We start from the raw sequence: 15439 nt of genomic DNA, 5'->3' as shown, positions 1-15439 counted from the left end.
ACTCTGTAAAATGTCAGATGAATACATTTATGACATATAAAGATTGCTGTCTTAGAAAACTAAATATAAGTGGATAATAACCTATAAATATTTGATAATTTATATGCTTTAAATAGGCAGTACATAATCTTAACCATTATTTTTAGCATCATATTTTGTAGGATATAAAATATTAACTGCTTTAGAATTGTTATATATTATATAAAGAATCACTAATGATAAGGTCACTTGGCTTAATTTGCTATTGGTTTCCTTTTAGAAAGGTTTATTAGGGGTTAATAAGTAATAAAAAAGGACTAAATTTTTCATTTTAGGTCACTTTTAGACTTATTGCATAGAACTTTTTCACTTTGTAATATTAAATCAAATTATACTGTCCCTGAATTTAGAATTTGTGTTATGTATTTGCATATATATGCCTTTACTTCAGAGTGAGTCAGATTTGTAGGGTTTTCTTTTTCTTCTCTGAATGTTTTTCCACAGCATCAATAAATCAACATTATAAAAGCGAGACAATTATCTGTTCATTACTTATGTTAAAAATGTTTTTAATTAATTTATTTTTTATTGAACTATAGTTGATTTACAATAAAAATGTAAAAAAAATGTTTATTTTAGTGGCATTATGGGAAGAAAATGGAAAGAGAATATACTTAATAGAAATCTATAATCACCAAAGAGTTGTGTGCATTATTACATAAAAAGTTAAAATTAACTACAATTAAGCAACCAAATTACTTAAAGTCTGAAATGTTCTTTCATTTAAAAAAATCTTTGAATGCCTCTAATGTCCTAGTCACTTTTCTAGGCACTGAGATACAACAGGGAACAAAAGGTAGAAAATTTCCTTCCTCTAAGAAATTCAATTCTAGTAGGAAGAGATAAAATAAATCATTAATTAAGTGATATAAAGATAAGATAGTGATAATTGTTATGACGGAAAAAAGTAGGTGGACAGAGTGACATAGTATTATTTTATATAATGTGGACAGGCCACTAAGAGAAACTATAGAGTAGTCTCTGTATAGTAATGGAGACTCAATGAAATAAGTGAGAAAACTGCTCATATCTGAGGGAGGCATTCATCCTCAGATGAACATCAGGAGGTCACCTAGGATGGGGACTGGGAGGATGCAATAGGAACTGGGTTGGAGAGGTGGCCAGGGACCAGATTATGTAGGATGTAACAGGACAAAGTAAGGAGTGTGTGTTACATTCAAAGCATTATTTGAAGCCATAGATTTTGAGCTGGGGGTAAAGTGATCCGTTTCATATTTTAAACTGATCACTCTAGGTATTTGATGAGAAATACATGTTAATGTGACACGAATGGAAGACGGAAATAAGATGTTATAGTTCAGGCAAGAGGTGATGGTGGCCTGGATCAGGGTGACTGTAATGATGGTTGTGAGAAGTGGTTGAATTTAAATATATTTTGAAGATGCAGCCAGTGGGATCTGCTGATGGACTTCATGGGATGTACAAACAAAGACTGGAAAATAATTCCATAATTTTGGCCTGAGGAACTGGGTGAACCATGACACCATCCAATGAGACAGAAAAGACAAGGGGTGGAGCAGGATTAGGCTAACCCCTCAGTATTGGGGGATTGGTTGGAGGTGTCATATGGAAATCCAAGTGGAAATGTTGAGCAGTTATTTGAGTATATGAGTTGAGAGTTCAGGGGAGAGTCCAGAACTTATGAAAACAATTTTGTTAATTATCAGTATATGTATGATACTTAAACAAACAAAAACCTGGATGGAATCCCTTAAGGGATGAATGTATTTAGAGAAGGGAGAGGAGGAATGAAGTTCTGAACAGGTACAGTATTCACCAGAGGAGACAGAAAACAGTGAAGAAATTAGTGATTGTAGGAACATGGAATGCAATTCCAGAAAGTATTTAAGTAGAAGGAATGTGTAAAATGCTACTGAAAATATGACTAAAACGAGGAAGGAGAATTTGCTTTCGAATTTGTCCATGTGGTGCTAGCTGGTGACCTACGATGTGAAGAGTTTCATTTTAGTCTTGGGATTAAAAGCAAATTGGGAATAGGTTTGAAGGGAATGGTAAGTTAGGAAATGGATACTCAATATAGAAAACAGATTTGATAATTATTTTTTTTTTTAATTTTTATTGGAGTATAGTTGCTTTACAATGTTGAGTTAGTTTCTACTGTATAGCAAAGTGAATCAGCTATATGTATACATATATCCCTCTTTTTTGGATTTCCTTTCCATTTAGGTCACCGCAGAGCATTTAGTAGAGTTCACTCTGCTATACAGTAGGTTCTCATTAGTTATCTATTTTATATATAGCATCAATAGAGTATATATGTCAATCCCAATCTGCCAATTCATCCCACCCCCCTTACCTCCTTGCTATCCATACATTTGTTCTCTACATCTGTGTCTCTATTTCTGCTTTGTAAATAAGATCATCTATACCAATTTTTTTTCAGGTTCCACATACATGTGTTAATATACGATATTTGTTTTGCTCTTTCTTATTTACTTCATTCTTTCTGACAGGCTCTAGGTCCATCCACGTCTCTACAAATGACCCAATTTCATTCCTTTTTGTGGCTGAGGGACATTCCATTGTATATATGTACCACATCTTCTTTATCCATTCCTTCTTTGATGGACATTTAGGTTGTTACCATGTCCTGGCTATTGTAAATAGTGCTGCAATGAACATTGGAGTGCATGTGTCTTTTTTAATTATGGTTTTCTCAGGGTATATGCCCAGTAGTGGGATTGCTGGGTCACATGATAGTTCTATTTTTAGTTTCCTAAGGAACCTCCATACTGTTCTACCTAGACAGCTCTCCTTTCGCCTAAGGAGGTAAAAGCCCAGTCCTCAGAAAACTATAAGATACTGATGAAAGAAATCATCTTTATTCATCAACTAGATTGGTCCATAATTTTCTTTTTTTTGTAGTATCTTTGTCTGGTTTTGGTATCAGGGTGATGGTGGGCTCATAGAATAAGTTTGGGATTGTTCTTTCCTCTGAAATTTTTTGGAAGTATTTGAGAAGGATAGGCGTTAGCTCTTCTCTAAATGTTTGATAGAATTCACCTCTGAAGCCTGAACTTTTGTTTGTTGAAAAAATTTTAATCACAGTTTCAATTTCATTAGTTGTGATTGGTCTGTTCATATTTTCTGTTTCTTCCTGGTTCAGTCTTGGAAACTTACACCTTTCTAAGAATTTGTCCATTTCTTATAGGTTGTCCATTTTATTGGCATAAAGTTGCTTGTAGTAGTCTCTTATGATGCTGTGTATTTCTGCGGTGTCCATTGTAACCTCCCCTTTTTCATTTCTGATTTTATTGATTTGAGTCCTCTCCCTCTTTTTCCTGATGAGTCTGGCTAAAGGTTTATCAATTTTGTTTATCTTCATGAAGAACCAGCTTTTAGTTTTATTGATCTTTGTTATTGTTTTCTTTGTTTCTATTTCATTTATTTCTGCTCTGATATTTATGATTTCTTTCCTTCTGCTAACTTTGGGTTTTGTTCATTCTTCTTTGTCTAGTTCCTTTAGGTGTAAGGTTAGATTGTTTAATCAAGACAATATGGTACTGGCACAAAAACAGAAATATAGATCAATGGAATAGGAGAGAAAGGCCAGAGATAAACCCACACACTTATGGCCAACTAATCTATGACAAAGGAGGCAAGGATATACAGTGGAGAGAAGACAGTCTCTTCAATAAGTGGTGCTGGGAAAACTGGACAGCTACATGTAAAAGAAAGAAATTAGAACACTCCCTAACACTACACTCAAAAATAAACTCAAATGTATTAAAGACCTAAATGTAAGAGTGGACACTATAAAACTCTTAGAGGAAAACATAGGAAGAACAATCTTTGACATAAACCACAGAAAGATCATTTTTGACCCACTTCCTAGAGTAATGGAAATAAAAACAAAAGTAAACAGATGGGACCTAATGAAACTTAAAAGCTTTTGCACAGCAAAGGAAACTATAAACAAGATAAAAAGACAACCTTCAGAATGGGAGAAAATATTTACAAAAGAATCAATGGACAAAGGATTAATTACCAAAATATATAAACAGCACATGCAGCTCAATATTTAAGAAAATAAACAACCCAATCAAAAAATGGGCAGAAGACCTAAATAGACATTTCACCGAAGAAGACATACAGATGGTCCAGAGTCACATGAAAGGCTGCTTAACATCACTAATTATTAGAGAAATGCAAATCAAAACTACAATGAGGTATCACCTCACACCAGTTAGAATGGGCATCATCAAAAAATCTGCAAACAGCAAATGCTGGAGAGGGTGTGGAGAAAAGGGAACCCTCCTACACTGTTGGTAGGAGTGTAAATTGATACAGCCACTATGGAGAACAGTATGGAGGTTCCTGAAAAACTAAAAATAGAATTACCATATGACCCAGCAATACCACTACTGGGCATATACCCAGAGAAAACCATAATTCAAAAAGACACATGCACCCCAATGTTCAATGAAGTACTATTTACAATAGCCAGGTCACAGAAGCAACCTAAATGCCCATCAACAGATGAATGGATAAAGAAGATGTGATACATATATACAATGGAATATTAATTAGCCATAAAATGAAATGGAATTGGGTGATTTGCAGACACATGGATGGACCTGGAGACTGTCATACAGAGTGAAGTAAGTCAGAAAGAGAAAAACAAATATCGTATATTAACATATGTATGTGGAATCTAGAAAAATGGTAGTGATGAACCGGTTGCAAGGCAGAAATAGATACACAGATGTAGAGAACAAATGTATGGACACCAAGGGGGGAAAGTGGAGATGGTGTTGGTGGGATGAATTGGAAGATTGGGATTCATATATATACACTAATATGTGTAAAATAGATAACTAATAAGAACCTGCTGTGTAAAAAATAAATAAATATAATTTAAAAAGTAAAAAAGAAATCAAATATGACACAAACAGATGGGGAGACACACTATGTTCTTGGATTGGAAGAATCAGTATTGTGAAAATGACTATAGTACCCAAAGCAAACTACAGATTCAATGCAAGCCCTATCAAATTACCAATGGCATTTTTCACATAATTAGAACAAAAAAATGTACAATTTGTATGGAGACACAAAAGACCCCGAATAGCCAAAGCAGTCTTGAGGGAAAAAAACGGAGCTGGAAGAATCAGACTCCCTGACTTCAGACTATACTACAAAGCTACAGTAATCAAGACAGTATGGTACTGGCACCAAAACAGAAATATAGATCAATGGAACAGGACAGAAAGCCCAGAGATACACCCACGCACATATGGTCACCTTATTTTTGTTAAAGGATGCAAGAATATACAATGGAGAAAAGACAGCCTCTTCAATAAGTGGTGCTGGGAAAACTGGACAGCTACATGTAAAAAAATGAAATTAGAACACTCCCTAAACCAAACACAAAAATAAACTCAAAGTGGATTAAATACCTAAATGTAAGGCCAGACTGTATAAAACTCTTAGAGAAAAACATAGGCAGGACACTCTTTGACATAAATCGCAGCAAGATCTTTTTTGACCCACCTCTTAGAGTAATGAGAGTAAAAAAAACACAAAAATATGGGACCTAATTAAACTTAAAAGATTTTGCACAGCAAAGGAAACCATAAACAATACAAAAAAACAACCCTCAGGATGGGAGAAAATATTTGCAAACGAAGCAACTGACAAAGGATTAACCTCCAAAACATACAAACCACTCATGCAGCTCAATATCAAAAAAACAAACAACCCAATCAAAAAATGGGTGGAAGACCTAAATAGACATTTCTCCAAAGGAGATAAACAGCCGGCCGACAAACACATGAAAAATGTTCAACATTACTAATCATTAAAGAAATGCAAATCAAAACTACAATAAGACCTCACCTCACACTGGTCAGAATGGCCATCATCACAAAATCTACAAACAGTAAATGCTGGTGAGTGTGTGGAGAAAAGGGAACCCTCTTGCATTGTTGGTGGGAATGTCAATTGATAAAGATTTGACAATTCTATTTAAAAAAAAGAAATGTAGTTTAATATACATATAAAAATGGAAAGATTCAAAAATGAGATGAGAAAGAGGTTAATATCAATATTTATATACTGGTAGTAGTGACATAGTATGGATGAAGGAATTTATGTTGCAGAAAATAATGCCAGGATGAATGTCCTTTAATGATAGGTGACAGAGGACAGAAGCAATTTACCAGTAGAAGGGATAACCACAGACAGGAACAGGGAAACCAGAGAAAAACACTGTGTATGACTGCAGATCTCTGTAGGGTGTTAGTTGTTAGTGGGGAGATAAAGAAGTTCTCTTCTGATCACTTTTACTTTCTCAGGAATATGAGAGACAAAGATTTAAACTGAAATTTAAGTAGATGGAAGATTGATGGGAATTTAAAAAGAGAAGAGAGAGCCAGAAATAATAAGCTAGGATGCTGGGAAACTGGATTGATTAGTGAGAAGCAGCATTCAGAGGCAGCCAACGGCTTCCTTGAGTTCTGTGGTCAGGAAGTCAAAGTAAGAACAACCAATGTAGAGTGTGAGAGTCTGTGTGTGCATGTGTGTGTGTGTGTGTGTGTGTGTACACATACTTGTGTTTTTTTCTCCTGTTCTATGACACCCATGTGAATGAAAAATATATGGGAAGTTGGGATTAACTTCAGGATAGAGGTGTTTTGAGGCGAGCGTTATGGAAGGAGACAGAGGCAGGATAATGCAAGTAAGGCAGTGGTTATAACTGTGAGCCATGGAATTAGGTTGGGCAAAAAGGAGATAAGGATTTGGTGGGAGGAAGAGGCAAAAATGAGGTTTGAATGTGGCGTCAGTGAACAAGAATTCTTGAGAGTGCTTTGAGTTTCCTGCTCATCTCTTCAGCTAATGTCATGCCATGCTGCTGCCACTGGCTGTAGCACATCTCTTAATGGTCCGATTATGTATAAAATATAAATATCTGTTATTAGGGAAATATTCTCACCTTTATAGTTTATTAAGTACAATTTTGATTTTTGATATCTCTCAATCTATTTCTTTATCTATACACATATATATGTATCTACCAATATGTAAATGGCATTTCAATCTCAGTCCAAACCAGTTTTTTTCAAGGCCTTTTCTGATTGTTTTCTTTAAATTCACCTCCCCAACTCCTAACCTTATTCCAGCCCTTTATAATCGCTTTTCTACATAATTTTTCCCTATGGCAATTAATATATCTGCTCTATACCATGTTAAGTTATGATCTGTCTCAAATACATGTATATTAGTGAGAGAGTAGATATGAATGAATTATTTTTTATGATCATAGCTTTCTAGAAGAAGTATGAGAATTGAATCTTCCAACCCTTCCAGGAAACAGTCTAGCAGTTGCCAGTCTCTGATACACCTAGCCTGAAATAAAGGTTAAATCAACTCAGAATTGACTACATCTACAGAGAGACTTTGGCTACACCAGTTACTGCATAGTGATTTCAACTGAGGGGTCATATAGTAGACCACCAAACCAGGTGTGAGACCCCCTTCATAATGGCCTGTGAGTTGGGTATTGTAAACTTCCAACAAATCTTTTTGAAATTAAGAAGAAAACTCATTTCTTCCAATATGAGAAGCCTACAATAGAGTTAACCAAAAAGTAAGCATAATTTGCTGAGTTCAAAATTCAAATTTTCCTTGGGAAACAGGCCACACAAAATCCAATTTAGAGCTTGAAAGGAAGCGCATGGAATCATTATTCCTTAAGTGGCTTTCCCAGGAATCAGTTACACATACGTGTTATATGAATGTGGGTTTATGTGAACATCATCCGAAAAAAGCTTGAGACCCCCAAATAACTGAAAATACAGTGTTTCAGAACCCAATGAATCAATGAGAGGAGGTTGAAGTTTTTTCATTAAAAATAAAAAGGGGACATAATTTGATTCATCAATGATTTATAAAATGATATTTAGTTCAGTGATACACTTTATTATTTATATTTTATTAAATGTTCATCATTCATGAATATTTATGGAGCACATATGAGGTGAGGGCATGTCTCACCAGCTCTGCTGGGCAGTGCTAATCTAACTCGCTATAATCTGTCACCTGGACCATTTCCAAAGCTTTCTGATATGTCTCTCTACTACTATTACTGGAACTCTCTACTTCATTCTCCACACAAGAGTCAGCATCATTTAATGAGCATGTAAATTAAAAACAAACAAAACGTAAAAATTAAACCTTTCATTTTCAATCTCACTCTGTCCTCAAACTACTGCTCCATTTCTTGTTCCCTTCTTTAAAAATAAAAATATTCCTTTAATAAACTGTGTATTCATCTCAGCACTTTTCTCACATTTTCTCTTAAATCCACTTCAAACAGAATTTTGCACCCTCCACTCCAGCAAAACTGCGTCCTTGACAGTGTCACCAATGCCGTTTGTACTGCTAACGCCAATGGTTAATACTTAGTCCTTATTTTACTTGACATAATAATATTTGACAACGTTGATCACTCTCTCTACTTGAAATAATTTACATGCCTTTCCAAACTCTATCTGCTCTTGTTTTTCCTCCTGTATCACTGACTGCTCTTTTGAATTTCCTTTGCGAGTTCTTCCTTCTCCCCTGGAACCCTAAATATCGCAGTGCCTCTGGGCTCAGTCCTTGGTCCTCTTCTCTCTTCTATCCACACTCACTCTTTTGTGAGCCTACCCAGCACCACAGTTGTATATCTGAAGACTCCCACATGTATATTTCAATTGGAGACCACCTCATACAGCCAGCTGTGCACTCAGCTTCTACACTGGGGTGTCTAATTGGCAACTCAATCTTAGATTTTGAAACAATGCTAAGAACCTTAGCTTGCAGTGAAATAGGTTGTGAAAAGAAAAACAAAGAACACATTAATCCTTCAAATTTTAGGATGAATTTAAAGTATCAGAACAATGTGTTATATCAAGTAATTTTACAAAACATGTTTCTCAGTCATATTCAGCTCAGTGTGTCATTTCTTATTTTAACAATGTTAGCGTGGTAGCAGCTGCAAAACAATAGCATGGGGAATGATATTGCTAGTTGGATACGTGTGGTCCCAAGTACAAATCTCAATAATTTGGAAGATGAGGGGCAATATGAAATTTAGAAAAGATACTTTTATAGCCAAAATGTATTGCTTCTTATTTATGTAATAACATCTGTAGATTGTAGTTCACTTTTTTTTTTTTTTTTTAGTTTCAGCCAACACTTCTGTGTCTGTAACAATTGTTACCAAGGTAACCTTTTCTGAAGCTGTCATTATTCCCCAGGAAGACACCTGCATATTTTTTGTTCAGGTGTCAGTTTCCTATTGCTTTTGACCACTTATTCACTGGAAATGCTTCTAGTTCTTTATCAGTTTTGCTTTTCAATATCATTTCTATATTTCTAGTTTTTTTTTTTTTTTCTTTTACTCCTAAGAGTATAGAATCTAATATTAGATTCACTTAGCCAGCTTCTCTCAGGAAAGAAACCCGAAAGATCCCAGTGGTGAAGAATTCAGACATTAATAAATTATGATTTGAGATTTGAATACATTCTTGCTGGGCCCACATAATTAATATTGGTATGCCAAAACAATATAGCTTTTTGTATTTCATAAAAACAATTTCTCAGCAGAAGTTTAGAGGGCTAATGTTCTTTCCTAAGTTCATTGATGACTTTTGCATTTATTTTTGGATAGAATTTATGTTGTGGAATGATTGATATTGAGGCAACTGACTCCAAGTCGTATTTTTCTCCTGGAACTTTAAATTCACAAGGGCTCCCTGATTGATTTCTAGCATATAAGTATGTTTAAAAGAGCTAAACTTACTCTTTATATTTTTTTAAAGTAACATTTATGTAATGGATATAACAGTACTATTTCTCTTAGATTATTCATACAACAATGCCTTTTCTGTATTACAAACATATAAACATACTTTAGATAAAGTTCAATTCAAAAAAGCATAAAAATGTAAAATACCTTGATGTATAATTCATATATTTCTTAATATTTAGTGAATTTTAGATTAAAAAGCATAATTTTTGTTTTTACTAGTTTCTTTTACAAGAGACAAAGAGCCTCTTGACCCTCCTGCCCCACTTGAATGGAAGAAGTTAGTTCAGGATTTGCAGAGTAGATATGAGGGTGACAGTTATTTACAACCAACATGTTGATACAGACAGAGCAGGTAGAAATTTACCTGAATAACCAGGAGCACAGAGGCAGATGTATCCACCTGTTCTTTTGACACAATTTTCTCCATCAGGACAAGGTGAGATTTCACATTCATTTATATCCAGTTCACAAAAAGATCCATGATACTCAGGTTCACAATTACATAGAAGTCTAGAGAAAAAAAAGAGAAATAATATAACACCAAAAAGCATTTCATTATATACATAATTCATATATATATATTAAATTTCAGACTTTTAACTAAATGTACAGAAATTGAAATATTTCCATTTTATTTTTTTCTTTGAAGAAAATACAATTCACCTTTTTTGGTTCAAAACCTCGGGAGTTCCCCAAGTCAAATTCGAAACTGGCCCCATATATAGAGAGCAAGAATAAACCAAAGAAAGAGGCAGACCACCCCAGATCAGTAGATGGCAGGTTTAATAAGTAAGGGAACTTAAATCAGAAGCTTGTCTTGGGCGGTCACAAGATGAGTAGATCTCTGAACCTGCCCACCAGAACCTTAGGAGTTTATATAGACACCTTAAGGAGGATCAGTCGTGTACCATCCAGATGGTCTCAATAACACATTATCATCTCAAGGCTGTATCCTTGATGTGGCTCCTAGTATGGGAACGGTGGGAGGATGCACATATCAAGAATGGGGATGGAGTTAGAAGCCTCCCATTGCCCTGGTCCAGCTCATGAGTCAACCGAAGGTCAAGTCCACTTGATGACCTCCTCCAACAATCTTCTAGATAATTTTCTCCTTAAAAGTTCTTTATGTGTGAGTGTTTTTTAAAATGAATGTATTTGGTTAAAAAATTACTGGAATTTCATAGATACTATTGAGCTTAATTCTGTACCTGTATTTGTTTCGTTATAGTATAAATATCACCTTTAACTATATTCTATGTTGAAAATTGAAAATTATTCTCTCCATGGATTGAATAACATTTTTTTCCTGATACTAAAGTCCTTCTGATTATTATTTTTTAATTCTTTTAACAAAAACAATTTCATTAGTGATTAATTATAGTAGCAGATGTTGCAGAAATTGAATGTTATTCAATGATTAGATGTCGGGTTCAAAGTGTCATGAACTTAATGGACGGAGGGACTCTCAAAAGCCTTGTCATTGAGGATGACTTCCAGAAACTTCACCTGAACCCCCTTTCAATGTCCAGCTGTCCCCTCTTTATCTTATGCATCAGCCTCTGATGACTCTGAGTTACTGAGTTCAGATTTGTCCTCAACTATTGCTTGGAAGTGTTTCTTTGTTCTTATGTGCATTTCTTTCTATTGATTGAGATCCTGTCTCAATCAACTCTTGACTTATTTCCTCTTTAGTCTAAGCTGTAGCAGCTACAAATATAAGTACATGTGGCAAGATCACTTTGAATTTATTCTCAGTCTCTTTTTGGATATTGTGCCCACCAAGTTTATGTTTAAACATCTAGTCAGTCTGTATCTGTTTACCAGAAGGGAGAAGACGAATCCTCCTTAGATGAATTGTGACTAGTTTTAGTTATGTGTTGGTGGAATAGCAACAGTAAAAGCAACAACCAAATAATTGATGATAAAACCAATAAATAATGTTAAGAGGAAGAAACAAGATAATTTAGTCTTTCCTAATTTAACTTCTATATTCATAAAAATATTAATGAAAACATGGAACGAATTTCTATAGATAAAATTAAATTAAGAGAAAAGTGCACTTAGCAAAACAAGCTCTATATAGTTGCAATTCTCCCCCCCCTCTTGTAGAAGTCTAGAAAAAAGCTTTATCAAATATCCTTTCAATGCTTTTTTCTTTCTTTTGGCTGCACCATGGCATGCAGGATCTTAGTTCCCTGATCAGGGATCGAACCCATGCCCCCTGCAGTGGAAGCACAGAGTCTTAAGCATTGGACCACCAGGGAAGTCCCTCAGTGCTTTTGAGACAGATTTTTATTCTGATTTTCTAAGGGAACCTCTTCCTAATTGTTTTGACATAATCATAATTTCAACAAAAATCATAACCACCAGAAATCTAATATATCCAAGCTCCCAATTCACCACACATTAATTTACTGAATGCCAAACATTAGTCATATACCCAGATCCAAGTGTAAATAAGCTTGGTTTTGCTTTTGAAAGTCTCATAGACAATTTAGGGACATGGACATGTAAACCAGGACAGTAAAGATATGCCAATAGAGACAGGTGTACAATCCTATAAAAACAGAGCTAACTTCTAGAGAAACTGACAGAAAAGGTTTTACCAGTTAATCATAAAGAAAGAGTGGAATCTTTGAATCTGTTGGACAGAAGGCACTAAAATTGCATGTATAATGTCATGCTGGTATAAAAGAGTACTGTACTTCTCAAGAGCTCTCAACATGGTAAGGAAATGACTATAACCACTTTTTTAGGGTAACGTTAATCCAGTTACTATGACTCCCTGAAGTTATGTTCAAATGGGGAAAATTTTCTCCATCTCCACTATCTGACTAATATCTTCCTATCCATAACGAATCTTGTAAATCCTTGCTAAAATCAAAATATACTTGCTAATGATATTGTCCTTGATTGCTGTTGTGTGTTCTCAGTGAACCCATGATGATTCCAAGGGATCATAGAGTAGGCTGGAGATGGGCACAGTGTTCTCAGATATGGCAGTAAAAGGTATGTCCAGGACATAATTTTTTTCATACTGATAAACTTGAAAATGTTGTATTACTACAAAATACATAACATAATGACTTTAATTTCAATTTATACATTGTTGCAGGTATTTAGGACAGTTCTATCATATTGCCAAAAGTTGCAAAATCTACTTGGTAGTCTGAAATGTTGAATATTAGAAGTTATTTTAGGACATCTTTCTTCTCAATGATAGATTTATAATAATGATCACTGACTTTCTCAATCTAATCTAAATAGCAATTTATTCATTAAATTTATAGAGCTTCCTCTCTTTCTGTCTCTCCTTTATTTCTCTAATTTTGAAAATGAAGAAATATCCATATCCCTTGTATTTTGCCACCCAAATTTCATTTTCTGTGATTATAGAAAGGTTCCTGAGTGGTTTTGTGATCAAATCAGTACCCTAGAATCTGGAGATTTCAACCAACTTAAAATAGGAGATGTTCTCTATTGATGGTCCTAACTGAATCATCTCTATATAATTTGCCAAATGATACTTTTCTAACTCATCATTTATTCTACATTTACCAGATGACTTTTGACTGTTAGGAAGAGCTTTACATTTTCTTTCATTCATTTATTCATTTGTTCATTTATTCAGTTATTGATTTGTAGCTATATGAATTCATGAGTTTTATTTTATTCACTGTGTCAAATATGTAACTATTATTATTGATTTTGTTACTCAGTTTGTGTGAGATTCGGATAGTGGGAACCTCTTCAAGCTGTCTCTTGTATCCTTTTGACCCGTCTCCATCATTCTTTGAGCACTTCCTTACTTTCTAGCAAGATATTCCAGGTTTATCTTACATTTTTTCAGTCCTAGATGTGAAATCAGCCATTTCTCCTAGGACTCCTGGCTCCTTTAAGTGAAGAGTGGTATTTAGAAGCCAAGATAACTTGTATGTGTATGTGTATGTGTATGTGTGTGTATATATATATACACATATATGTGTGTCTGTATATGTATACATATATGCCCATTTCTATATCTTTGTGTATGTGTGTATATATGTATATTATATTATAAGCATACATATTAATGCATGAATGCATATTAACACCCCATTTCTAATTTGACATAATAGGATTCATTTTAGCTTAGCCAATTTCTATGTCTACAATTCTTTTTTCGAACAATGAGAAATGTTGTTTTCATTATTTTAAACATACTATTATTTACTTCCTCCATCAGTTAATGTGAAAATTTTCATGTTCTTTGTCTTCCTATGGTGAAGATGTGGGATTTTTTTTAAATTGAAGTCTAATTGACTTACAATTGTATATTAGTTTCAGGGATACAAAATAGTGATTCAATATTTAATATATAATAAAATGATCACCATGATAAGTCTAATTACCATCTGTCACCATACAAAGTTATTACAATATTATTGGTTATATTCCCTGGGCTGTACGTTACATCCCTGTGACTTATTTATTTTACAAATAGAAGTTTGTACCTCTTAAACCCCTTTATCTCTTTTACTCATCCTCCCACCTCCCATCCATCTGACAACCACCAATTTGTTCTTTCTGTCTGTGAGATATCACTTCACACCTTTCAGAATGGCTTTTAAGAAAAAGACAAGAAATAACAAGTGTTGGCAAGGATGTGGAGAAAAGTGAACACTTGTGCACTGTTGGTAGGAAGATAAATTGTTGCAGATGCTATGGAAAACAGTATGGAGGTTTCTCAAAAAATAAAAAAAATAGAACTTCCATATGATCCAGCATTTCCCTTTCTAGGTATTTGCCCGAAGAAAATTAAAACACTAATTTGAAAAGATATCTGCACTCTAGTGTTCAAAAGAGCATTATTTACAGTAACCAAGATATGGAAGCAACCTAAATGTCCATCAGCAGAGGAATGGATAAAGAAGATGCAGTATATACACACAGTGGAATATTATTAAGCCATAAAAGAAAGAAATGTTACCATTTGCAAAAACATGGGTGGACTTATACGGTATTATGCTAAGTAAAATAAGTCAGACAGAGAAAGACAAATTCCATATGATTTTATTTATATGTGAAGTCTAAAAAACAAAACAAATGAACATACACAACAAAACCCATAATAGTTTTTGTTTGTTTGTTTGTTTGTCTGTGTGGTAGTTTTGAGAATGTATGACAAGATTAGATTTTCTTACCTACCTAAAATTCTCCTTTGCTCATTTTTCAATTATAATTACCATCTAAAGTTTAGCTTTGTGGATCCTTCTATAGTTTTTACTAAAACTTATATTCATTTATTGTATCACATTAGGGCAAATTTCCATGAAGATCAAATCTTTATTCCAGAATAGAGCTTCTACCTTGAATCTCTGTGTATAGTCTTTCCCAGGAAAATCAATGTATATATATGTACGCTCTTTCCCTCCTTCCCACTCTTCCACCCACTTCCCTTTCTCTTTCTCTTCCCTCCCCACTCACCCCTACATCTCTCACTAGGAGAGGCAAGCACAGTGTTGCACACTCCCAATTTGTTCTCTCTGCACTAAACCTGGCCCTCCAGACACTTAGAAAATG

The 15439-nt window shown here is 34.4% G+C and overlaps 1 protein-coding gene across 1 annotated transcript in view; it reads right to left on the bottom strand.

Moving 5' to 3' along the window:
• Positions 1-15439, bottom strand: part of EYS (eyes shut homolog) — a 1726005-nt gene that overhangs the window by 1136712 nt on the left and 573854 nt on the right. The window contains exon 17 of the mRNA XM_059941649.1: positions 10242-10387. Within this exon, the coding sequence (XP_059797632.1) occupies positions 10242-10387 (146 nt within the window). The remainder of the gene's footprint in view (positions 1-10241; positions 10388-15439) is intronic.

This window comes from Balaenoptera ricei, chromosome 12, assembly GCF_028023285.1.
Source record: "Balaenoptera ricei isolate mBalRic1 chromosome 12, mBalRic1.hap2, whole genome shotgun sequence".
Lineage (NCBI taxonomy): Eukaryota > Metazoa > Chordata > Mammalia > Artiodactyla > Balaenopteridae > Balaenoptera > Balaenoptera ricei.
Note: the sequence above shows the minus strand (reverse complement) of the source record. Positions and strands in the feature narration are given on the sequence as shown.